Source organism: Festucalex cinctus, chromosome 7 (assembly GCF_051991245.1).
Source record: "Festucalex cinctus isolate MCC-2025b chromosome 7, RoL_Fcin_1.0, whole genome shotgun sequence".
Classification (NCBI taxonomy): domain Eukaryota; kingdom Metazoa; phylum Chordata; class Actinopteri; order Syngnathiformes; family Syngnathidae; genus Festucalex; species Festucalex cinctus.
In genome coordinates, this window is record NC_135417.1 from 12,311,792 (window position 1) to 12,339,197 (window position 27,406).

Consider the following 27,406-nt stretch of genomic DNA (forward strand, 5'->3'; position numbering starts at 1 on the left):
GCTTTGCCTTTGCCTTAGTGCACCACAAAATCAGTCAGTCTGCTTGTTTTATTAAAAAAAAATAAAAAATTCTCTCTCGCTCTCTCTCAAAAAGATAAACTATTAAAATATTGTGACATTTTTCTTCTTCTCGCCATCTATATTTACTTTTTCTTCTATGTTTTGGTATGTTACATTATCTCTATACTCTGACGTCTTCCCATAGGAAGAGACAAGTCTTCTCAATGTCTTCTTTTGTATTCGCTTTATGAATATGGCTCCAGTATTTGAAGTATGTCAATATTGAATAAATGTGCTGACATGTTTTAAGGATTGCCTGTTCCAACTTTGGGGGTCTCCAAAAAGCTTTGAATTTTAAGTTGGTGGGGGAAAAAAAAAGTGAGAATGAACTTCAATGTCAGATTCTTGAAGAATACTTCTTGAAGTGCTTCTTAGCATGGCATCTGTTTTGTTTTGTTTTCTTGGTGAGAATGCCTCTGTAATTTATTTAAAGGTCAGTTTGGATTATAATCCATTTGTTTTGAAAAGGAAATAGCTGGCAGACAGAAATAACGCCATCGGGACATACAATTCGGGCTACAAACGGTTAAAACCGAAATGCTATGGCTGATTGTTCTAGTTGCAGTTTTTTTCAAAGGTCAAACAGCTCCTGATGTTAGCTTTTGTTTTAGATCAGAATGTCACTAATAATTCAAATATACAATTTAAACAAATTTTCTGCAAAGGAATGTTAAGTGTATGCGTTCTATGTGTTCCTGCTCATCCTCACGTTTCCTGTGCAGTCTGGGAAACGACAATAAAGAAATTATTTTAGAATGTACATTACATCTTCAGTAAAGAACAGATGTTGAGCAGAGAATCGCATTGTTTTTTTTTTTGTCTTTGACAAGATTTTTCCAGTCATAAGCGTTTTCATCCTGATGAGTCAACAGAAGAGCTCGTTCGTCTTCTGTGTCACTTCCTTTTAAGAGCGGCGCACGCTGTGTATTTACCGCAAAGGATCGTATTATTTACAAGCACAGACTCATCGTTTTCCCCCTCTGTTCTTTCTCTCAGGCTCTTGCGTCCCATCGAGCTTACCTCCTGACTGCACGCATTCCCACCAAGGTAAGAGGAGCAAAGTTCACTTTTCTTTCCATGAAAGTATGACATTATAAAAAAAAATAAAAATACTGGATTGTTATCTTTGTTTTGGCGCATGTTGTAAAATGCCATTGATAAATACCGTATTTTCCGCACTATAAGGCGCACCTCAAAGCCTTCAATTTTTTCAAAAGCTGACCGTGCGCCTTATATATGGATCAATATTGAGCCGCAACAGGTCTCGCTGTCAAGACGTTATCGGTGACCCTACACGATCGGCAGAAGATCCCGCCATCTTGGATCGCTAGCTAATACGAATACTTTACCTCAGATAAAATAATAAAACGGCTGTTTATTCATTTTGGGAGTGAATGGAGTTGTCAGAAAGATGGTTTGTAATCTGTTAATAAAGATTGACTGACCTACTGACTGTTTTGTTGACATTCCCTTTAGCGCAGCACCATCTAATGGATGCATAACGTAACCCCAGCCTCTACTGTAGCGCCTTATATATGGAAAAAGTTTGAAAATATGTCATTCAATGAAGGTGCGCCTTATAGTGCGGAAAATACGGTACACACACTTTTGCCAAGTCTGTTGACAGGTCTGTGTTTTTTTTGTTTTTGTTTTTTTTCTTACTTGGAAAATCGTACAGCATGTAACGCAGAGCCTTATCAGTACAGTATTTTCTTGGGCTTTAAGTCACTTTTGAGTATCACTATAACTTGCACTACTGTAGTAAAAAAAAAAAAGGCATCATGAAGAAGACAAAAACAAATTTAAGTAGCTCTGGCATGTAAGTCGCATTTATTGGGTAGGGGTGGGGTTAGACACCCACTCAAAGTCCCGATTCCCTAATCGTGGAAGCGTTAGGAAATATGTTCCAAGTATGTTCTGATTCACTCCAAACCATTAGGAAACTCAACATTGTTCATTGCACTGTTCATTTATTCAGTGTCCCAAAAAAGCTCTGTGAGTCAGACAGTACAGATGGAAACAGTTCAAGTACAATCTACTTATTGCTTTAGCATAGGCTGTGTTCTGAAGTTCATGGGAGGGGCGTGTCCTCTGCCTCTCTAAACACACACACACACACACTCAAGAATGGCAGCGAATGACTTCCGGTTAAAGGTTTTTCTTTTTAGTTTTAAATGGCTCAACCTTATCTGGAATCCCGAGTCCCATTGTGGCCAAAGATAGAATCCTGGTCTGTTTTTGCACCTCTTGGTGGTTGTAAGTCCTTGTTGCATCATAGCTATGTGTGAAAAACCGACAAATGTCACACATTAGTTCCTATTACTACTTTAGTACTTTTACTTTCTTTTGGCAGTTGTCAAATAATTAGCGTATAACCCCTTATGAGGAAATTCAACTACTGTACGAGAGAACCGAATCACACAAATGCAGGCTGCTTCCAAAGCCCAATTCCTTCCAGAGGAGCGACTGCTGCCCAATTTTGCTTTCCTTGTTTTTTAAATGATATTACGGTCACCATAGCCTCGTGCCTCATATACTTATTTATTTTCTCCAGTTAATGATACCTTCAGGCACAATTTTGAAGCGATTGATTGGTTGCATTACATGTGATGTTGTGTCATTGAACCCTCTTTTGTGCCATTCACATTTTGAGAATTTTTATTTAGGCAGTGCAACTGTTACTTTTTATGTCCACCATCCTGTCTTGAAGAGTTCAAACCTCTAATTTATGAGCTACTCCATCAGAAACACTTCCAAGGCCGCAAATTATTCAACATCCCTTCAGTCTGACCATCTCTGCTCAAATGTCCTTTAAGCCTTTCATTCCGTATTTTCACTCTCATCCTCATCACTTTTTTTCTCAATCCAGGATAAATAAAACTGGGCATTTTTTTTTTATCATATTTTATGTTCTCCCTTTAAATGAATGTGTTTGCATGCAGTAGTGACAGGTGGGCAGCAGACAAATGAGTGAGCCCTGCAAACGCTAATGCATTTGGTCATTTCTCAGCAGGATGTTTTTTTGTTTTCTTTCTTTCTTTCTTTCCCCGTCAGCTTCTGTGTGTCAGCATGTTCCCGTAATATTGGCTGGAAATCAGTTGAGCTGCTATGGTGATATCTGCCACATATTGTGACATGCGGGTAATAGTCAGCATTATGAAACATAGTGCAGCACACGTTTATACTCTTGAACCCATTCTGCATGCAACTTGTTTTCACGATAAATTGATTTGCACACATTTTCACGTTGATAGTACTATATTTCTGCTGGTGAGTTTGGTTGCTGTGGTTTTATGTGATTAGGCAAAATCCTGTTTTGATGAACAGGACAATAAAAAAAATCTTAGTCTTAAAAAAAAAAAGGAATTTTTGTTGTCCGTTTTCCAAAGCATTACAGTCAGAATGGCCCAATACAAGTTAAAATAAGCCTTCATAAACTACTATTTTAGCAACAACATTAGCTGAAAAAACTGGAATGTCTGACCGACTGAATTCTAGATATCTTTTCTGTTTCTATAAATGTTTTCTAAAATGTTGCAAAGTGTCACTCGTGTGGAAACACATCAGCGTTTGCCTTCATAAGCAAACAGTCGAACAACTTCTGATTATTATTTGTGTAGTGATTGAAGTACGTGGCATGCATTTTAGTTCGGAACACAAATGTTTATTCTCTGAAAAAAGAAAATAGTATTACAATAAAGCTTTGTCGGGAGCAGTTGGAACAGGAGTTAATAGCAATCATATACAGTAGGGGTGTGAATTGCCTAGTACCTGACGATTCGATTCGTATCACGATTCACAGGTCCCGATTCGATTCGATACCGATTAATCCCGATACGAATTTATAAGTCGATTGTTGGGATTTTTTTTCATTCATATTTAGAAAATACTAATCAGTAAGCTTGTAGAGTGTAAGATTTATATGAAAATGTATTATTTATTGATCTGAAATTTCAGTCTTATAGAGGTTGTAATCTGTTTCATGTTTGAACAGCATTAAAATAAAATATTAAGGCTTAATGTACCGTTCATAAAACATTCTTCCATGCTCAAGGTGTGAATCCTAAAAAAAAAAAAAAAAAAAAAAAAAAAATCGATTCTGCCGATTATTGAATCGATTCGAGAATCGCGCGATGTAGTATCGCGATATATCGCCGAATCGATTTTTTTTGACACCCCTAATATACAGTATTAATTAGGTAGTGTACTGACAAGACGGTATATCTTGTATACAATTGTTTCAATTGAATCCACAAAAGTGCATTTTGTAAAAAGTCAATGAGCGTTTTTATGTCGACAAAATATTGAAGAGAAGCACAGCCTTCCTGAAACGCACCCACCGAGAGTCAGACAGCAGACAGTCTGCTTATCTTATCGCCCCCCCCCTCTCATCTGTGAGCCAATCCTCAAAAGTCAACTCCCACCTGGAATTGTTCTGCTCTCGCTTCCTGGCCTGCCTTCAGGCTCTGTGTAAGTGAGATGCAAGTGCGGGAACTTGCTTGCTTACAATAAGATCAACATTCTCAGGCACACAGATTCCCCCGCTATCAACTAACACGTTGAGGATAGTTTTTGTTTTTTTCCTTTTTTGGTATGCAAAAGCAGACTATTGCTTTGTTGGTATTTTCCCTGAAATGCTTCTTTGCACAAGGTTTTTTTGTTTGTTTTGTTTTTGTTTGATTTTACATGTAAAACTGTATCTTCTAGCCAAAAACACATTTCTTTTCATGTGTAAAATAGTGTGCACAAGAAAGTACCGTTTGAATTATGGACATTTTATGCACATTCTTCAGACATTCAGTCACTGTTAAGTCTTGTAAGTGAGACTACTATCACAGCGTATGCACACAAAATGAGTTCACACGCAAAATCTGAACCATTTACATTGTATTCCCCCCTTGCCAATGTTGTTGTTCCCTCTTTGTGTTTTAGGTGGAACACTCCTTGAATTACTTGGAGATCCAGGGCATTACCTGTAATAAAGCAAAGCAGGTACGGAACATCTCATCTCAAGTACCAGTATGAAAAAGAGAAACAAAGCTGACTGTGTGGTCATTTGGCATGTCCAGACGACATGCGCTGCTTACTTAAACCCCGCTGGCACACAAGTCTGGAATTACCAGCGCGACTTCCGAAAGGGAGAGAGAGAGAATTCATGTGAACAAGAACATGTACTGAAGTGAACGAGGGTCTGAGGGATTCTTTATGAATTTTTTTCTTAAAGCAAAAACGCCGTTTTACATAGGGCATCAGTGTGCAAATATCTGAAAGCACCGTTAAGATCAGTTATTGCATACCTCAACTGGATGAGAGAATCAAGCTCTGAAATCCACGTTGTCCATCTGGAGCGAGCGCTCTTCCGTTTTGGCTTCAGTTGAGCTCGTCGGCGTGATCTACTTTACATCATAGGATAATCTGTCACTTTGACTTCTTGCAGCTCAACCTTTGTACCACTCGTCCCCAAAGATGTTACTCATTTTAATATTTGGGCTAACACTGTGGGGTAGGAACTTCCCAGGATTATGCAGATTTGATCGGTGTGTAAGCATAATTGAAGTGAATGCTGTAATTGTTAACCCATCTTGGAAAAGATCTTTACTTTATTGGTGCATGGACAGATGTGTCGGCATTACCGTGGATAGATTAGTGGTAGCAATAGAAAGGATTATATCATTCAAATTTTACTGTCGAATTAAATAGATTTTTTTAACTCCTTTTTGGGGAGATCTGGAAAGTAAGATCCAGATTACCCAAAAAAATCCATTGGACAAAATGTTTTTTTTTTTACTCTTGTCCTTCCTTTTTAGCTGTTTGTAGAATACGAGCGAGGCTCCTTCTCACTGAAGCTGCCCTCCACTGAGGAGGTCAACGAGGTGGTTGCACATGTCGGAAACTGTCTGCTCAGAATATGTCCAGGTCTTCCACCCACGTGAGTCTCATCGCAGTCAAAGAAACTCCCAAATTATTATCGAGACAAAAGCACGTGCTCATTGCGTTCGCTTATTCACAAACGGGTGCATGCTCTGTCCTATATTATATTTGAGTTGTGTGGCATCAATATGATGTCTTAAGACATCATATTGAGACATCATATTAAGACATCTTCGCTAAACTCATTCACTGCCAGTCCAGGACAAAAAAAATCTTTGACGTCTAAAACCGTCTATGGCAGTGAATGTGTTAAAGTTGGATGTCCGCATGTTTTGAATATTCTTGGAGACTACACAAAAGTTGTTGTTTTTTTAAACTATGTGTAGTAAACGCTGCAATTTACTGTTGTTGCTTTAATACCAAGTTGATGCAGAACGAAAAAGCTTTTTTGCACATTGTTTTATTGCATGTGCAGGAAAGAAATGAATCTTTGACGTCTAAAGCTGTCTATGGCAGTGAATGTGTTAATTAATTAGCCTCAATTGTGACTGCACTAACAGGTTTTCACTTAGCTGTAGATGAGGCCATTCATAATCAGCTCTTACGACAATCTTACTAGAGCTAATCAATGGACTTGTATGGAGGGTAAGCTCTTGAGGAAAAAAAAAATGTGACGTGCTATTAAAAAAAGACACATTTTGGAATCAGCATGCCAATTTTAGTTTGAATCATCAGAAATATCTAACTCAATAATTTCTCAGATTGCTCCCTCGTGTAATCAATAATGACTTTTGGAGTGAGCATATACACCAACGTGTCTTACTAAGCAATAGGGGTGTGAATTGCCTAGTACCTGACGATTCGATTCGTATCACGATTCACAGGTCACGATTCGATTCGATACCGATTAATCCCGATACGAATTTATAAGTCGATTGTTGTGATTTTTTTTCATTCAAATTTAGATTTATATGAAAATGTATTATTTATTTATCTGAAATTTCAGTCTTATAGAGGTTGTAATCTGTTTCATGTTTGAACAGCATTAAAATAAAATATTAAGGCTTAATGTTCCGTTCATATAACATTCTTCCATGCTCAAGGTGTGAATCCTAAAAAAAAAAAGAAAAAAAAAAAAAAATCGATTCTGCCGATTATTGAATCGATTCGAGAATCGCGCGATGTAGTATCGCGATATATCGCCGAATCGATTTTTTTTTTAACACCCCTACTAAGCAATATTCTTGCTTTTTTCTAATTTTCTCAAAAACCAGTAAAGTGATGAAGAAGCTCAGCATGGAGCCTGCCGACAGGCTGACGTCACTGCAGACGTTGTGGGAGAACAACAAACCTGCTGACCCGGGACCATGTGGTAGGCAGCAGTGATGTCACGAAGCTCATAATGTCAGGCTCAAAAACAAAAAAAAAAAAAGGACTGCAAGAACAGATCTGTGAAAGTCGAGCTTTGAAGGATTGTGCTTTCTGCTGCAGTTATTCATTTAGTCGTCTGTCTGTCTGTCTGTCTGGATTCTAATGCTGACTTGTGCTGCAGGTGGCTTTTCTCAGATGTACAGATGTGTTTGCGACTGGCTGTCACTGCCATACAGAGAAGAGGTCCAGTGGGTCAGTATCATTTCACAATATTGATAACTAAAAGAACCACATAGTAAGCGTATAAATGTCTGGTCTTTTCTCAACTTTTTTGTATCTTGTCCACAAAGAAACCTCTTGTTCATTATGGACGTTATTCAATTCCAAACTGTAATGAATCATTTTTCTCCCAGGATGTAGACACCATCTATTTGACGCAAGACACCAGAGAGCTCAACTTGCAGGATTTCAGCCATTTAGAGAACAGGTGTGCGTTTTTATATACCGTCAAAGACTCTTGTAAAAGTTTGTAACATAAAGGTGTCGAAGTCATTGTAGTGAATTGTGTGATTGACCTCCTTTTTTTTTTTTTTTTCCCCCTCTCTGCTTGTGTTCTGTTCCTCAGAGACTTGGTGGCCATAATTGCAGTCCTTGAATTCAACCAGTGGTTCACCAAGCTCACCACTAAGGACTGCAAGCTGGTAAGCTCCCTTTCTCTCACCACTGGTGAGCTGTTTGTCGGTCGAGGGACTCCAAACAACAATTCTTGTCATTTTTCTAAGCTGACCATGAATCAGGTGACCCTCCATTTTGGCCACAAATCGTGAACAGACAACAACCACGTGGTTGAATTGCATTTTTGCATTCTGGTTTTCACTCTGCTCAGTCGCCAGTTGGAAGGAATCCCAGTCTAGTGCTGTGCTGCTTTTATTCTGAAAATTTATTCTGCTGTCTTAATGTTTATGTAGAACCGTTATTGATATGGTTGTAAAGATGGTAGACTGCTAAATTGTTTCAGTTTATTACCCCTTTAGTCCCCACCCCTCTCCTTTTAGTTCCTCGCTGTATATTTCAGCTGTATTATAGTCTGCTACAAGCTTGCCAGATTTGCTCACATCACTTCGTCTCGCGAGGCACTACATAAAAAAACGTGTGGTCTCCTTTGCTATCAATTCTATTAAACGTCCTCCGTCTCACACTTGCAACAATCCTTTGTTTTACACGTGTACAGCTCACCCCATAAATATTGGCACCCCTGGGTGAGATGTTTTCTTAAGTATCTAATAAATTCATTTTTTTTTCTTCTAAGTAATAAAGGATCCAAATTTTAAAAGAAGAAAATGCAACCTTTAATTAAAGTGCATTTATTGAGTGAGAAAAAAAATCCCACATATTAAGAATTAAATCTTTTACATCAACTCACGTGTGCCACGTTTTTCCACCGCTGGAATTTTTGGAGAACTTTTCAGTTTTACCTTTGGTCAAATCCAGTTTGGGTGTTTTTCCACCAACAACAATTACCAGCGTAATTAAATTCCCCAGGGGGCATCCAAGTAGTATTGCAGCAGTCGGCTCTTGCTGAGCCAGGCAGGAACTTTGGAGGGGGCGGGCTGCAATGGCCACGGCTGATTGGTCAAATTTGGATATGTGAAGATCACGTACTTTTCCATGGAAATCAGCCAATCATGATCAGTGGCTGATCGATTGATAGATGGGCGGATGAACAAGTATTAATGAATACTTGTCCATCCGTCCATCTATCATCCATCCATCCATCCATCCATCTAATCCATCCATCCATCTATCATCCATTCATCCATTCATCCATCCATCCATCCATCCATCTATCATCCATCCATCCATCCATCCACCCATCCATCCATCCATCCATCTAATCCATCCATCCATCCATCCATCTATCATCCATCCATCCATCCATCTAATCCATCCATCTAATCCATCCATCCATCCATTCATCCATCTATCATCCATCCATCCATCCATCCATCTATCATCCATCCATCCATCCATCCATCCATCCATCCATCCATCTAATCCATCCATCCATCCATTCATCCATCTATCATCCATCCATCCATCTATCATCCATCCATCTATCATCCATCCATCCATCCATCTATCATCCATCCATCCATCCATCTATCATCCATCCATCCATCCATCTAATCCATCCATCTAATCCATCCATCCATCCATCCATTCATCCATCTATCATCCATCCATCCATCCATCCATCTATCATCCATCCATCCATCCATCCATCCATCCATCCATCTAATCCATCCATCCATCCATTCATCCATCTATCATCCATCCATCCATCTATCATCCATCCATCTAATCCATCCATCCATCCATTCATCCATCTATCATCCATCCATCCATCTATCATCCATCCATCTATCATCCATCCATCCATCCATCTATCATCCATCCATCCATCCATCTATCATCCATCCATCCATCCATCCATCTAATCCATCCATCCATCTATCATCCATTCATCCATTCATCCATCCATCCATCCATCCATCTATCATCCATCCATCCATCCACCCATCCATCCATCCATCCATCTAATCCATCCATCCATCCATCCATCTATCATCCATCCATCCATCCATCTAATCCATCCATCTAATCCATCCATCCATCCATTCATCCATCTATCATCCATCCATCCATCCATCCATCTATCATCCATCCATCCATCCATCCATCCATCCATCCATCCATCTAATCCATCCATCCATCCATTCATCCATCTATCATCCATCCATCCATCTATCATCCATCCATCTATCATCCATCCATCCATCCATCTATCATCCATCCATCCATCCATCTATCATCCATCCATCCATCCATCTAATCCATCCATCTAATCCATCCATCCATCCATCCATCCATTCATCCATCTATCATCCATCCATCCATCCATCCATCTATCATCCATCCATCCATCCATCCATCCATCCATCCATCCATCCATCTAATCCATCCATCCATCCATTCATCCATCTAATCCATCCATCCATCCATTCATCCATCTATCATCCATCCATCCATCTATCATCCATCCATCTATCATCCATCCATCCATCCATCTATCATCCATCCATCCATCCATCTATCATCCATCCATCCATCCATCTAATCCATCCATCTAATCCATCCATCCATCCATCCATCCATTCATCCATCTATCATCCATCCATCCATCCATCCATCTATCATCCATCCATCCATCCATCCATCCATCCATCCATCCATCCATCTAATCCATCCATCCATCCATTCATCCATCTATCATCCATCCATCCATCTATCATCCATCCATCTATCATCCATCCATCCATCCATCTATCATCCATCCATCCATCCATCTATCATCCATCCATCCATCCATCCATCCATCCATCCATCCATCCATCTAATCCATCCATCCATCTATCATCCATTCATCCATTCATCCATCCATCCATCTATCATCCATCCATCCATCTAATCCATCCATCCATCCATCCACCCATCCATCCATCCATCCATCTAATCCATCCATCCATCCATCCATCTATCATCCATCCATCCATCTAATCCATCCATCCATCTATCATCCATTCATCCATCTATCATCCATCCATCCATCCATCCATCCATCCATCTTCTTAACCGCTTGCTCCTCACAAGGGCCGTGGGGGGTGCTGGAGCCTATCCCATCTGTCTTCGGGCAGTAGGAGGGGTACACCCTGAACTGGTTGCCAGCCAGTCGCAGACTAATACTTGTGCATATGCATATCTATCAGTATACATCATGTTTACTTTTGAAAATATTCTCCATACTTTATTATTATTATTTTTTTTATAATAGGCATATTTGTTGAGTTTCCTTCGCCTCATGACCATTCTAGTCCCCACAAAATGACTTGGCATTGTGTCCTTTTGTTTCCCCATGTCGACCCTCTCATGCCAGTTGACTCGGGATCAGTCAAATGTTCTCATGTGATAAAACTCCCAAGATCAGAACGAGACAAAGGGACATCATGCCCCCCCCCCTTGCAGGTCTCCATTACCAGCTGTCTTGTCTTCAGGCCTCTTGCCGTCTCACCAGTTACCGCACTCGGCTCCCTCAGTCCAAACGATTATTTTATGTCTTCGTCATTGCTCGTTCCTTTGTGCTGCGTTTAATCCCTTCCCTCCCCACCTTGCCATCATGTGCATATTTAGGCTCAAACGTTCACAGCGGCTCAAGTGTTTAACGTGTGTCTTTTCTATCCCGGCTTAGCGGGTATTAAATGGTCACCAAGACCAGTGAAAAAAAAAAAAAAAGACGAGCTTCAATCATTCCTGATTCAATTATTGTGGTGTGTTACTTTTGAGAGAGCAATAGCATTTCCGATCTATTTAGACCAGGGGTGTCAAACTCATATTAGCTCAGGGGCCACATGGAGGAAAATATATTCGCAAGTGGGCCGGATCGGTAAAATTGTAAAATAATTTTTAAAACGTTGCCGTCAATTACATGCAGATTTTCGCTATTTGTGGGCCAGCCCTAAATTGCGGGGCGCATCTGTACAAATATTGTCCCCAAATATTTTTGCATAAACCTGTACATTGTTCACTGATTGTGTGCCGGGTGCCGTTAATGAAGTTATACGGACGTTAATCCTTGTCAATGTGTAGTTGAATGTGTGTATTATTCAGCACGTTTGTATTTGATTCATGTTTTTATTTTTTAAACAAACTCACTTGCAATTGTTTTTAAAATAACGACATTCAGAGCAATTCCATGTACAAGTTGCATTGCTCAACTGAGACTTACTTGTGTAATTGTGAATTTATAAGCTTTGATTGTGGCCGGCTGATTAATTGGACCGACATTACTTTTTTTTTTTTTTTTTTAACTTTACAAAACTATCTCGCGGGCCGGATTAAACCCCATTGCGGGCCTGATCCGGCCCCCGGGCCTTATGTTTGACACCCCTGATTTAGACTATTTACTGTCTGTGTTAAAGGAATAAATGATTGAATATCTTATGATTCCGTACCCAAAAATATCCAGATTAATAGTATATGGTATTGCTAAAAAAAAATACAAATAAAAAAAAAAATAAAAAAATCTCACACACACACCAAAAGCATTGCAGCACATTTTTATTTTGATCCAAACATTAACGAAACCTGATTATTTTAGTTAAAAATGTTAAAAAACAATCAAAGTTGTTGTAAGCTGTCATGTTGGAAACTGTTCCAATGACTTCAACTTGTACTTGGACTTAGACTTGACGTTATTGATCCCTTTGTGATGGCTCCCTCTGGGAAATTTACATGTCCAGCAGCAAATAAAAAAAAAATAATTCAATCAATCAATAAATAAGGTTATTACACCAGAAATTGAATTAATAATAATAATAATAATAATAATGATAATAAGAAAAATAAAATAACAATTCAATCACCGGACATTGAATTAAATAAATTAAAAATGAATGAATAAAACAAAGAGAATTTTCCTTTAGTCAAAACTAAAAACGAGTCATGTCTAAGACAATAATTTATAAGGCTTTTATGGCTTTGTAATGAATGTAATTTTAATCAAATACGGTATTTTAGACGATAAACAAGGTTTTTCAATATTTTAGCACTGTGCATGAACATCAAAATACAATAAAAATATTTAATTTCAAACAGCCTATACTAGATACATGAACATATTAGTGTCGTTTGAACAAGGTGCAATCATAGGTTATATTTAATCATTTAAAAGACTTTTTGAATGCCTCAATAAGTGTCCATTCGGCCCCCGTATCTATCTGCTTGCTTAGTGTAATTGTTTTGTCTGCAAGCTCGTTTGCACAGTTATAATTGTAAAAGCTGCACATACAACTTGCTGACTGTTCGTTCCGATCCTTTTGAACTTTATCTCTTCCGTCACTCCAAATGTGTTGAAAAGCAGTTTGCCAAAAGTCCTTTTCCGCAAAGCATTTCATTTGTGAGCCAGTCACGAAAGGTACAGAGTGCGGAAAAGAGAATCAACAGCAGCAGGATCGAGATATGTCGGTCAATTTGGATTTCAATACAGAGGGACGGAGAGCCAGACGATGAAATAATTCAAGAGGTAGCGGGAAAGAGTTGAGATCTCGGGGAAAGAAACGCATCTCCTCCTCAGTTCTCAACAGCAGAGCAGATTTTCTGGCAAATCTATTCACATGCAAACATTGACCTTGAGGGCAGAATAGCTCCTATTGCTTTAGTCATGCTGATGTAGCCGCTTCATGCTGTATTTGGTATGTAACCAAAAAACATTTTTCTTTTTTTATTTTGTGACTTTCACCACATTCGTAGACTGTATGCTTTCCTTCCATCACGAGGAATGATTTTCCCGATCACCCTGTTAAGTGAGTGTTCTAGTCAGGTTGCTGAACTGGACTCGAGATGCAAGGATGACGGGAAAGGACAACAGCAGTGCGAAGATGACCTCATGATGAAAGTGTAGCTTGCATACAAAGTGTGCACGCTTGCATGTGTGACGCTGTCACCAGCTCAAACCAACACAGAAAAGTGAAGGTTTCAGGTATTGCTTTCATTCGAAGCCCTTCTCTCTTAAGTCATCGTTTCATGGCGTAAACACGGGAACAACAGGCTCTTTCTTCCATCTTCGCCATCTTTCTATCCCTCAGCTCCGCTTTTTCTGCCCTCCTCCCCGCTTTCTCTCTGGCCGCATGCGGGACAATGTTGCCAGTGTTTCAGCCCCGCCAGGGCCGTGTTGGCCCAGAGGGCAAGACTGTCAATTACCAAGAATAACAAACAGCACGATGGTTCAGTACATTTCTGGTATTCCGATGGAAAATTGTTGTGGACGTGCGGATGATTAGCAACCGACTGCAAACATGAAACATGAAAGAGGGAGTGAGAGGCAACATGCAGTGAACTGGGTCAGTGATCATGTAGGCGGGGCTTGTACTTCCAACTGTGGAATTTTTTATTCTGTATAAATTGTGTGTGTGTGTGTCTCCTGTGGTGATGCAACCACGGGGAGACAACTTTGTCCCGCTGAAATGTTGACTGAAGTGTGTCGATCCAAGTTGTTCTTCGCCACACATTAATGGCTACAAAAAGTACCGCAGATTGAATTGCTCGCTATTATTTCATTGACATTGAAGGGAGCTTTTTCTCTGCAATTTTGAAAAAGGGGAAAAGCGCGTGTCCCAAAGCGCATCTTGTTTTGTTTCCATCTTTCTGGATTTTGTTTGTCTGGTTAATTGCATTTTAGCTTTTCTAATGACATTCTCGCCTTGGAGCGGATCCAGTTGAGTAGCGTGACTGTTGTTGTTTTGGATTTACAGTCAACGTCTTTTAGTAAAGCCTAACTGCGTATCATTTCATGCTTTTGTGATCTTATCAATTTAAGCTTATGTGTGTTTTTCTCAAGTCGACAGATGTTTGTGAGCAGATCCTTAGGGTGGTGTCTCGCTCCACTCGTCTTGAGGAGTTGGTGCTGGATAGCGCAGGACTCAAAACGTGAGTAATTATCACAACTTTATGGGTATAAAAGATTGAGAATCCCCCTTGGTCTTCCATGTTTTCTAAGGGATCTTTCCTGGTTCCAAAAAGTATTAACCCTAACCTAGACTAGAACAGAGCTTGTGATGACATTTGACTAAAGCTCTTTTGCTTGAATGGATACAAATTCACACACTTTTCAAGCATGTTATACAAAGTATAGCCAGTGAAGTGGAAAAGTGTGCACCTACACACGTTGATGTGCATCTTGAACAGATGCAGCTGTTTCTCAGAAGGTATTTGCATTGGCTGGCCATCTACTTATGTCGGCTCTATAAAGGAAATTAAGCTTTCATTACTTTTCTGTCTCAAGTCTTCTTTTTTTTTTTTAAATCCAGCTTTTATCTGCACCTTGTTTCATGGTTCAGGTTTTTGTTCCAAGATCATACAGTTACTATTACATGTTTTAGGGTGCTTAATTTTCCAAAGGCTAATACGCATTGGTCACGTACTTATGTTGTCTTTTGGTCTCTCATCAGTGATTTTGCCCAGAAACTCGCTGCTGCCCTTGCACATAACCTCAGCTCAGGACTCACCACCATCAATCTTGCCAACAACCCACTGGAGGACAGAGGTATTATATTTAAACAGAATGTTTCATATCAATATCTAACCACGGCGTGTCCATTTAAATTGCATTTTAAGTATTAACTCACTTGTATCTGCTTGTGTTTAGAGTTACAGTATTTTAAGAACTTTGTTGTTTGAATATGCAGTTAATATAGAAAACATTTTGAACTGTTTATTTTGTAATATTTTTACATTTGGAGAAAAGTAATCGTTGTCTTTGTACATTGTTGTGTACTTAATTAAGATATTAACAAAAAGGCCTCCATAAATAGATCATAAATAAATTGTTGAACAATTGCAATGGTGCTTTCCTTTGAGAATGACAATTAGTATTTTTTATATTTTTTATTTTATTTCTTTTTTTTTTATTCATAAAAACAATAATTTAAAAAATACAATTCATACATGGACAATTGGTTTTGCAGTAAATCAGATAAGTGACAAGACAAGGAGAGGTAGGACTCAGACGCAGGATTGAGGTAGGCCACCAAGGCAACAGGTTTATTTCCGGCCAACAGCTGTCGCCTCTCAAACTGAGAGGAGAACGGGGAGTCAATAAAGTGGAGAACAAAAGGCGCTCCACGAGGGAGGAAAAAACAGGCAAAAGGTACTGGGGACAACGAAAGGCGCTCCGCTAGGGAGGAAAAGGCACAAAGACAAGGCAACGGGAACAAGGTCATGAGGACTGTGGGCCGCTTCCATGCACTGAACTGTGACACTTCGGCACGGAGGGGAGAATGCCGATGGCTTTTATTGTGTGTCTTGATTGGTGGCAGGTGGTGGTAATCATGGGCGGGGCCGGTAATTAGGGAGCGGCAGGAAGGGCAAGTGACCTGGGGTGAGAAGAGAGATTTTCAAAATAAAACGGGAAACATGGACACAAAATAAAAGCATGGGCCGTCACGCCGCTGGCGGCGTGACAATAAGTGTTCTGTTAAAAAAAAAAAAAAAATAGTTTGCAAAATGAAAGGTTGTGGAAAGTCATTTTCATCACTTGTGTTCTTGCAGGTATTTCCTCCCTTGGGGCTCAGTTCGCCAAACTTGGTACTGGGCTCAAGCATGTAAACTTGTCTAAAACCTCAGTGTCACCCAAAGGTACGTGTTGATTTAATATGCCACGTTATTCCTCTTAGTGAACCTTTTGGCATTTCAGATGATGATCAGATGCAATTTACAGCTTCTGCATGTCTAAACGTTCCCACCGCGGTGATGATACTGACACTAAATCGGTGCACATACGGCAAAGCGAGACAGGTTTATTTGAGTGCATTTTTTTTATACAGTACAAGATAACTCATTGTGCTTTACATCATTACAATTACAACATTTAACTCATTCACTGCCAGTCATTATAAAAAAGTTTTACATTTCCAATACTCACGTGATATTCCATTCAATAATTATATATAAACCGAATCTACCAAATAACAGAATAGACTCCCTACTTTTTGTCCCGTCCCGTTCTTTTATAATTGACAGCAGAAAAATGTAGGTTTGCCAAAATACAGCCATTTCTCCCATGGACTCTGAAACTGTGTTTATTTCCTATAAAATGGGGCAATGATGTCATCTACCGGTGGTTGGGCATCAGTAAAGTTGTTTCCAAGTTTGATATTTACAGTGGAGCATGCTCAGATTCGCCCCCATTTAGCACCGCTCTAAAAAATACAATTGACAAGTATACTTGTCAAAGGCAGTGAATGAGTTTAATAGCATTTACAAAATAACTAAAGTAATTACAATCTGTTTGAGTGAGTGACAACAGGTAACAAAAACAGAAGTCCCTCATAATAATGCGGGAAATGTCTGTAATTGCATGGCAAGTACAGACATATTCAGAATTCGGACATTCGTCTTTTTTTTTTGGAAATCATTTGCAAGTGTTGTCAATAATGGCTTGTAGGTAAAATGTTGTCTTGGTTGAGCATCAAAGTAACCGCTGCAACACTCGACACGGTCTTGAGGGATGCTCTGTAAACATTTTGGGCCTCGGGCAATCAATAAAGAGCCGTCGTTTTCCACAGTGCAGTGTTGCTTCAACCGATCCCTGCTCAGCTTCTCCAGCTCAAGGCTCAATCTATAATCCAAACTCCCAAAAGGCCCAATGCTTAGAACTGCATCGAGGCCTCCCACTGGTGTTTAAAAATTCTTACAATTACCGGAATTTTAGAAATAAAGGTTTGAAGGCTATATTCAAAGCCAAAATAGACATAAAGCAAAAAGCAAACAAACATGCTCTGGTGTATTTCACAAAAATAAAATGATAAAAGCAACTTTATAATGTCATCAAGTGTTCTTGATCCTCTATATCCAGTTTTTTGTGAATCATTTTGCAAAATAGCCTCAAGATTTGCTCCGATGTGAAATATGTGCTTTGGCTCAATCAAGCTTGGGAAACACTCGACATCATCTTATCACGCCGATTTTCTGATCTTGACTTTAAAAAGAATGTCAAGCACGACAAGTGTATAAAATTTCACCTGCGCAACCATGAGACATTCATGCGCCCTTCTCACCACTTCGCTTGCTCTGATTTTCGCTCGCTATTTATTGTCTTTAATATGCTGTGAAAACACAAGCGCAGATTTACAAATGCTGACGCAGCTTCCGCTTGGCTGTGCGTGTGTGCGTGTGTGTGTGCGCGCGTTTCAGGGGTGAACAGCCTTTGTCAGTCACTGAGTGCCAACTCATCCATCCCCAGCAGCCTCGTCCATCTGGACCTCTCAGGGAACATCCTCAGAGGAGACGACCTGCAGGTGCATGCAAAGAAGCACATATTGCCGATATATACATGATATTTAAGACGCAGCAGTTTGTCCTACTGTACGATCAAAACGGCAACTAAAGACACTTTACAAATCAATTTCATTTATAGATTGGATTTGTAGTTAGGCAGCAAATCGATTCTGCTGTAGTCATCTGTGATATGCTGATTTGATTCATCTGAGGAAAAGCATGTGTACTTATTATGAGAAATTCCATTTTTACTAGTGCTGTCAAAGTTAAAGCGTTAACTAATGAATTAAACACAAAAAATTATCGCATTAATCATGAATTAATCACACTATTAATTTAGACTGCAAATGATCCTTTAGCTTAACAGCGGACGGCTACGTTAAAGGTAGCACAGGTTGTGTTTGAACAATAAACATAACGCGCATTCAAGTGAAGCATTTAATAAATGTTTGCGTGTGACATTCAGAATATTTTTTTTTTCACTTTAAATTATGCAAGTAATGAACTGATTAGAAAAAGAGGAGCCGAAAATGCCGAAAAAAAATGAACACATAAGAGGTGCATTTTAAAATTTGGCGGGAAAAAAATGTTGATAAAAATCTTTTTTAATTAAGCGATTAATCGTGATTAATCAAAATTTTAAGATGTGATTAATCTGATTAAAAAATGTAATCGTTTGACAGCCCTAATTTTTACGCAATATTATCAGACATGATGGATAGGCTGGGAAAAATACGGCTACTAAATAAAAATTAAATGACAAAAAAACAACAACTTTCAATGAATGTTTTCTTCTGTGTGTCTAATGCGTTCTTGTTGTCTTTGTAGCATTTTTACAATTTCTTGAGCCAGCCCAACCGACTGACAACTTTGGATCTCTCCAACACAGACTGCTCGTTGGACCAGGTGAATAAGAACAGGCAGAGGAAAAGTACAAATATATTTTGTTACTGATGCTTGATGATTGCTTCGGTCCACAAATTCTCATTTTTCTTCACAAAGTGACATGTTTTTTACCGGGTATAATTTATTCTTGATCTTGACGTAGTGTTTTCTCAAATGTAATCATTACACCTGCTCAAATAATGCATTTAAATAGGAATGATCTCCTATCTGAAAATAAGTTATTCCAACTTTATGTGTAAACAACAGAAAACAGAACGTTCTTACTGTATGTGTAAAGTATTGCTGTCAGTCTGAGCGCTGAATACACCAATATTGATTTGTCTGAGAAGTAGCCAGCTGTTATAGAGGATATTGATCCACCCAATTAATAACTTCTTTTGGAAAAAAAAAAAAAAATCTATTATCCAAAAGTGAGCTGTGCTTCTATAAAGTTCATAAAAAAAAAAAAAAATCAGATTAAGCCATGTTTATATTTTAGTCACGCAAAAATTAAAAGTGTTCCTTTATCACATACGTAAGTTCTCTATCAGTAGTTGATGAAAAGTCTGCAGATGCATTCTCATGTTTTTGAATAGGCTCAAACTTGTTACAACCGCTGTACAATAGTCCACTCTGAAATATTTAGTATCTATGAAAAAATAAAGATGCATATAATGTAAAACACATAAAATGGGGTTGGAAACGCACCTACTTTGTTTATCCAATGAATTTCTGACATTTTCCAGGTTTGTTCTGCTCTGTTACGAGGTTCGGTCCAGCATCTGTCTGTCCTCAACATTTCAAAGAGTGTCTTTCCTCACAGGTAAGACCCAAACTGGAGTGTCTTATAGTGTCCAAAAAAACCAAACTTTTTGCATTCTAGTCAGGCATGACCTCAATATTTCCTGTGTGACACCTGCTGGTGACTGACGGTCATGACAAACAGACTTGAGGCGGTACCGTGTGTTTGCGCTGGTCACGTGTGGAACAGATGGGTCAGGGGTGCGGCTCGTGATACGCTGTTATCTAATCCCACCGAGTCTCGGGGGAGTTGAGATCTTCATCAAGGGGTGAATAGAGCCGATGTTGATCGGGCCCTCAGGCTGTTGACTATAGAGGGAAGATGAGCGGGGCTAGTGGGAGGACAGGAGAGAATAAAGAAACGTTGCAGAGACAGAGAAACCAGTGGCTAGTTTAAGAGGCACACTGTCTGGTGGTTGCTTGTTTCAAAATGTATTCTCCAATTTTCTGGCCATTGCTAAAGCTATAAAATACCCTGAACCTGTGCTGAGGAAAATATATCAAGATGCGTATGGAATTGTCATTTATTGCCGAGATATATCTTTGAAAAAAATGCCAGTCCTGAAATGTTTTTAATGAGAATAAGAAACTCATTGCAACATACCCTCTTAATCTGAACCGCACCATATAGATTTTTAATCCCATTGAATCAAAATGAATCGAATCGTTCCACTTGAAATCAAACCGTCCTTTAAATCTTATTGCAACCCCGTGAATCGAGATGCGTATCGAGCCAGCTTTTTATTGGATACGCGCACTTGTTGTGGGAGCAGGAAACGGAAAGCTGTGTGGTGTTGTAAAAGCCATGTCATGCTTTGATTTGTGATATTTTTCCGTAGGAAAGGTAAGGAGGTGCCGCCATCTTTTAAGCACTTCTTCAGCAGCGCCGTGTCTCTCAGCTCCATTAACGTGTCGGGAACAAAGATGGCGCCGGATGTCCTCAAGTGAGCCAACAACAACAACAACAACAACAACAACATGGTCCTTTTAATCCATCCATCCATCCATCCATCCATCCATCCATCCATCCATTATTCCATCGATCCATCCATCCATTATTACATCCATCCATCCATCCATCCATTATTCCATCCATCCATCCATCCATCCATTATTCCATCCATCCATCCATCCATTATTCCATCCATCCATCCATCCATTATTCCATCCATCCATCCATCCATCCATTATTACATCCATCCATCCATCCATCCATCCATCCATTATTACATCCATCCATCCATCCATCCATCCATCCATTATTCCATCCATCCATCCATCCATTATTCCATCCATCCATTATTACATCCATCCATCCATCCATTATTACATCCATCCATCCATCCATCCATCCATTATTACATCCATCCATCCATCCATCCATTACATCCATCCATCCATCCATCCATTATTCCATCCATCCATCCATCCATCCATCCATTATTCCATCCATTATTACATCCATCCATCCATCCATCCATCCATCCATTATTCCATCCATCCATCCATCCATTTCCATTTTCTGAACACGCTTCCTCCTCACAAGTGTCGCGGGGCCTTTTAACTCTTTGACTGCCAAACATTATCCAAATAATAAAATCCCAACCGATTTCGAGCATTTTCACTCATCTTTCAAGGCAAAATATTGTGCACTACGACTACATAAATAAATAAAAAAAGTATGTTTCTACCTTATTCCATTCTTTAGTAATCACCATTCAAAAATAGGTCATTTGAGTGTCATTGAAAAGATACATTTTTTTGCACAACAGTGACTTGGATATGAATTTTTTTTTGTTTTGTTTATTGACGCTCTGTGAAATAGATTTAATGTGACAAAGGCTTTCATCATTCATGTCATCCTTGAAAATGTTCAATTTCATCGTATCAGTCATGTTTCATTGTAACCTCTTATATACCGTGAGCCCATTGGAAAAAAAAAAAAAAAAAGATATAATGCTGCCATCTGCTGGCATAGTTAGTGGGTGTTTTTGATTCCACAACCTATTGAGCAGGCAGTGCTGCACAAGACGTTGCACTGCCCATTGAGAGAGGAAAAAAAAAAAAAAAAAAAAAAAACACTTGGTAAACATCAATTAACATTTGTGGCGGCATTCATTAGAATTTTAGCATACGTCATTAAACGTTTTTGGCAGTCAAAGAGTTAATCTATCAATTTCTAAATATGTCATGATTTGTTTCCATCCAATTGAATATTGCAGAGCTCTCCTGCTCGGCCTGGCAAGTAACCCCAATTTGAAGGACGTATCGCTCGACCTCAGCTGCTGTGAGGTGAGAAATTGGCACGTTTGCTCTTTTGTCAATAAGATATTGACACATTTCTTACTATTAATTTGTGCAAGCAAGATTCTAAAGAGCATTTCACGTTATGATTTATATAATGATATAAAAATCAAATGATGTGTTATGCAGATTTGTTGAACGACACGTTCGGGTCCTTTAAACACTTTTTCAAGATAAAATGTGCGTGCGAAAGAGTTGAGTTGTCATTTAACATGCGGCCCACTGAAAATAACGGCGCATCTTTGCAAATGGACTCTAAAGCTTTTTGTTCAAGTGCCATTTTCAGCTTAATTTTGGTGAGTGCGGCATCGAATCATTTGGAACTGATCCTCCTTTACTGCAATCAGCTTTTTTAGCAGCCACTCTAAAACCGTTTGACGGACTGGTGACATGCCAAGTGGCTTTATAATGAACGACTTGGAAGACCACACCAGCGCCGGCACCCAGAGGATGGTAGTTGTAAGAAGGGAGTTTTCAGTTTCCCACTATCATTTTTACATCTCACACCTTTTTTTTTCCCTACTGATGAAGCGCAGTAAGAATAAAAAGAACGTTCTGCAGCTTAAACGGGATCACCAAAGATAGCGCATGAATAGAAATCACAGGGGAAATTCAATTGCAGATAGCAGTTGAAATCTTCCGTCATTGAAGCTGTGGGAATTAAATGAGGCTTTTTCTGCCGGGTTTTTGATGCCCTAATGAGCCCTTTGCTGAATGCGGCGCTCCGACTCGGCTGACTGTGCTCAAGAAGCGAACTGCACAAGATGCAAACGTGTGTTCAGTGCAATGTGAAGCATCTGTGTTGCTAATTGTTGGCTTCCGTCTGATGCGCTGTTCTCTCCCCTTAATGCCTCTTTAAGCTTGGCCATTGTGTAAGTACCCATAGACTCACAATTACTAATTAACTTCTCGTTTCTTCTTATTTGCGCATCTGGTGTTGGTTTAGTGTGCTTAAATAATGCTCACCCTCCTCTTTTTTTTTCTTTTTTTTTAAATGATTTCTCCACTGTCTTGTGCGGAATGAACTGCTGTTTTGCTTCATTATCGTGTCATTCTTATGATGATTTACAGGCCACAACATGCAGTACACGTCGACATCTGCGCGTCATAACGTCCCCTACAAACGAGAGTCAATCAAATTCTGCTTTTTCAAACTTTTAATGTTCAGTATTGATTCACTCTGCATTAATTAACTCATTTGTTCACAATAACGTGTAAATACGTTTTTATGTTTTAAAGCCCCAGTGTGTAGCTCACGACCGCCATCTATCGGTCAAACAAGATAATGCAATGATTTTAAGCACACGAACTACGGCGTCCCAGAGAGACCCTACTTCAACAGCCTACCACCAATTTCACCGGAACAGAACGCAAACAACTTCTGGTATTCCCTCGAGTGATGACGTAAGTGAATTGCATTTGTTAGACATACTGTACAGATCCCTAATAATTGTGATTTAGTCATTTAATTTCAGAATTAATATTTTTGTCTGCATTGTTTGGAAATACTGTACGTCAGCTAATGATAATGGCTATCTATGTTCATATTTGTTAGTGCAACTAAACCATGCAACAGAGAATACACAGTTATGTTATACGTTTTATAGACATGTGGACCATCTCAAAGGGGGCGAGAGAGACAACGAGGAAGAGAACGCGGTGCCTCGTAACGTACAATTATGTCATCATGGAAAAATAATTCCATTCGAGCATGCATGTGAAAGGCTCAAAACATACCTTTGCTTGGAATATGTGGTATTTAGATTACATTGTTTGCTGATATGTTTAGTATATCGTACAAAAATAATGGTGTTAACTGAACTACACACCTGCAACTCAGACTCGTAATTCCCCCCGTGTCTTGTTGCTACTAACCACTCAGAAAAGTGCTGCTTACAAAAACATTTGAAACCCTTTACTCAGATATCGATTTGTCACCATGTTGAACAATTTTACCTAATAAATATCACTAAGCAACTTAATTAGTTTTGATTGAAGATACAACAGCTTCCTTGTACTTCGATGTGCAGGAATTTACATGGCTTTCACAAATAGTCTTGCTCATGTAATAATGTACTTCATTGGCTCAGTGACTTTCAGTTCATTGTTTGGTACCTCATCTGACATACAATTGTTACCTTCTTGCAGACTCGTACAGGAAATGACCATGGAGGAACATGAAGATATCCAAGTCCAGCTGATAGACTGACACCAAGAAATACTTTTTGACACATTGCTGACACATCAGCACCACCATGATTTCCTGTACCTGGATCCCACATCAGCACCACCATGATTTCCTGTACCTGGATCCCAGACTGCAGCACCTTGGTGGACTTGTAGCAAATAAGTGACACTTTCCCAGATCCTCGAGGACAATACAAAGGTTTTTTACCTGGCATATAATTAGTCCATGTCTGACACTTGTTGTTGTAGTTTGTATAACTTGTATATTGTTGTTGTGTGTTAATTTGTACATTTTGAATAACTAAAAAAATACTATTTCCTTTGGCGTCAACATGCAGTGTTCATTCGACACCTAACCTAACACTATTTTACATGACCAGAAATGTAAAACATCAAAAGCCTGGAGAATTATTATAAATGCTTGCAATGACAAGGAATTCTTCATTGGCCAATGAATGTAAGGTACAGTACATGAAAATGAATGAATAAAATAAAGTAAAATAAAAGTCTACATGAAATGAACATATTAACTAAAAAAAAAAAATAAAAATGCTGTTAGAATATAATGAGCTACATGAATTGCAGTTGTTCCAGAAATCTACCAATACGCTGTGCATTTCAAAATATGGAAAATAGACATACAGGTTTGGGCCAAAAGTAGTGTTACAGAGCAGGTATGTGTTGTACACAGCTAAAATATCTGATTAACTCAATACCATGATGGTTTTTTGTGTGTGTGTGTGTGTGTGTGTGTGTGCTGACATTGCCCCCCATTAACATTGCAACATTCCTCAAACTCTCCCGAACACAGTATGATCTGTAACACTACTTTTCGCCTACTCTATGATGTTATTGGGGCAAAATTAAGGAAGGCTTGTCCATTGATTGTGTGAACAGACTGCAGTAAAAATGAAGTCACTTCAATGTTTGCTGGTTTTATTAAGTTTGACATGCTCCTTGACTGCACAAGTACATGTTATGGAGTGAGGGCATGTTCCCACCAACGATGATATCATATTCTTCAAAGGCTTGCTGAGGAAAGTGAGGGAGGAGTCACTCCATGGCTTCAGACACCTGGTCAGCAGGTCCTGTGTAAAACAAGTGGTGCTTGTACATGTGACCATTCCGTATTGCTTCACACAAAAAGTTCATGTAGTGTGCAATGCCGTCCATATGTAAATGACATACCAAGACGTCGGCTGACTTCAGTTTGTTGCAGCTCAGATATGGTAGGTGGAGATACTGGTGGTACAACACCGAAGCCTTCTGGGGTCCTCCATTCAAGTGTCCTCATTCGGGGCATTCCAATATGGCTGCTGACTCTCCCCTTGATATTTTTTTTTCTTGCAGGTCGGTGATGTATTTAAACGGTCCATGAATGCTTGTATACATCAGAATATGGTTCTGGAACCCCTCAAGTTTGGCTGTTGATCTAGTGTGACACAAACAAAAACACAATTATAAAATAAAATAGAATAATTGATGATACTACTATATGTCACCAACTTTCCAACAAAGCCCCCAAAATAGAGGTAAGATCTTTAGTTTTTGGGCCCAAAACATTGTATTAGCTAGATAAAAGTAACTTGACTGCATACTGCATAGAATATGCAAAGGCTGCTTGCTTGTTGAATTTCCGTGGAAAACGTGGCAGCCTGTAAATTCTTGTGCACCCAATTACACAATGGACCAGTACACACTTGAGTGAGAGAGTTCAGACTCTAGCAGTGCTTACGGTACAGCCAGCATTTAAGTCCAGAAAGTTATTCCCTGCCGAAAATTAATTTCGAGAACACTATTTTCACCAACCACAACGAAAATAATTTTCAACTCCTCCACTAATACACTATGCTTTAGATTCTCCATTGAAGTTATGGGCAAATATACCTCCGAAATCACAGTTACATTACATTACACAATAACTTGCGCATTTACTCTAAATATAACGTGCCAGCGGGAATCTTTTTTTTTTTTCAAAGCAAGTAGTTACATAACGAAATCGTTCGAGTGGTGCGGAGTTGCTAATCAACAGCTACAGTGATCGTAAAACAAAGGTACGAACATCGTATTAATTAGTACGGAGTATACTTTTTCTCTCGCTCTCAAAACGTAAACACAAATGTACTCTTACTTACCGGTCAAGTAGAAAGCAGTCGAAGGCACCGGCACGTCCCAAACCTAGTCTGTTCCTCATTTCTCTCCATCAGGCAAATGCGGCTACAATATAAACTCTTGTTTTGTCGCGCTGAAATAAAATAAATTCCCAAAGTAAGTGTGATGCTTGATAATGCTCTCTTCGGGGACCGGAAACTCTTCTTCTTCGTGGACACGCGGTCGCCATACAAACCGGAAGTGCGTTCCAAAAACGCGTTAAGAAATGGAGCGCTGAAATTTGTCTTTGACGGCACCCGTAGCAGAAAGATGGCGGCGAAACATGGCAGACACTAGCAGGCGAGGCGCGGACATGTAAGATAATTTGCGATTTCTAGACTAACCGTTATATTTTAAAAAAGTACGTTTATGCGATACAACATATCTTTTTACATACTACTAACACAAACAATTGTTTTTTTTTTTCGAATGATTTATTATTTCACCACTAGATGCCACTGTATAATACTGAGTGTACCTTTAAGTGTCCCAAAGACGTATTTATACGTTTTTTTTTAATGCTAGAGCATACAGAAGGATTTGATGCAGCCTCTCAACTGCAAAGAACGGTTGCAGAAATGGTAGTTATTACACAAACGGCCAGCAGGTGGCAGCAGACAAAGGAGATCAACCAGGGCGAAATTTAAACTACTTACAATTTGAAATCGATTTGTGAAAACTGATGAAACTTTGCTCTCTTCTAATGCTAATTGCTGCAAAACGGAAACAGATAGAAACATACTTTTTTTTTCCTGATGAAAGAAGAGACTTTAATCTTTCTTTTGATAGGTTCCATGCTTTTATAGCAAAAAAATGAACAAACATTTCATTCCATTGGAATATGACTGCAAAGTGTATATCGTGAAGAACTATTCTGAGATACATA

At 39.1% G+C, this 27,406-nt stretch overlaps 1 protein-coding gene and 1 long non-coding RNA gene across 2 annotated transcripts in view; one reads left to right on the forward strand and one right to left on the reverse strand.

The window, feature by feature from the left end:
• Nucleotides 1–27,406, forward strand: part of LOC144021812 (F-actin-uncapping protein LRRC16A-like) — a 60,181-nt gene that overhangs the window by 17,057 nt on the left and 15,718 nt on the right. The window contains exons 3-17 of the mRNA XM_077525982.1: nucleotides 1,057–1,107; nucleotides 4,993–5,052; nucleotides 5,868–5,989; nucleotides 7,206–7,303; nucleotides 7,484–7,554; nucleotides 7,716–7,789; nucleotides 7,928–8,003; nucleotides 14,756–14,844; nucleotides 15,366–15,460; nucleotides 16,465–16,551; nucleotides 18,109–18,212; nucleotides 19,021–19,098; nucleotides 19,824–19,900; nucleotides 20,718–20,822; nucleotides 22,101–22,170. Coding sequence (XP_077382108.1) covers nucleotides 1,057–1,107; nucleotides 4,993–5,052; nucleotides 5,868–5,989; nucleotides 7,206–7,303; nucleotides 7,484–7,554; nucleotides 7,716–7,789; nucleotides 7,928–8,003; nucleotides 14,756–14,844; nucleotides 15,366–15,460; nucleotides 16,465–16,551; nucleotides 18,109–18,212; nucleotides 19,021–19,098; nucleotides 19,824–19,900; nucleotides 20,718–20,822; nucleotides 22,101–22,170 — 1,257 coding nt within the window. The remainder of the gene's footprint in view (nucleotides 1–1,056; nucleotides 1,108–4,992; nucleotides 5,053–5,867; nucleotides 5,990–7,205; nucleotides 7,304–7,483; nucleotides 7,555–7,715; nucleotides 7,790–7,927; nucleotides 8,004–14,755; nucleotides 14,845–15,365; nucleotides 15,461–16,464; nucleotides 16,552–18,108; nucleotides 18,213–19,020; nucleotides 19,099–19,823; nucleotides 19,901–20,717; nucleotides 20,823–22,100; nucleotides 22,171–27,406) is intronic.
• Nucleotides 25,289–26,979, reverse strand: LOC144021813 (uncharacterized). Its single transcript, XR_013284184.1, has 3 exons — nucleotides 26,505–26,979; nucleotides 25,558–25,801; nucleotides 25,289–25,457 (listed from the first exon to the last, which is right to left on the reverse strand). It is a non-coding gene; the product is annotated as an uncharacterized LOC144021813 (long non-coding RNA).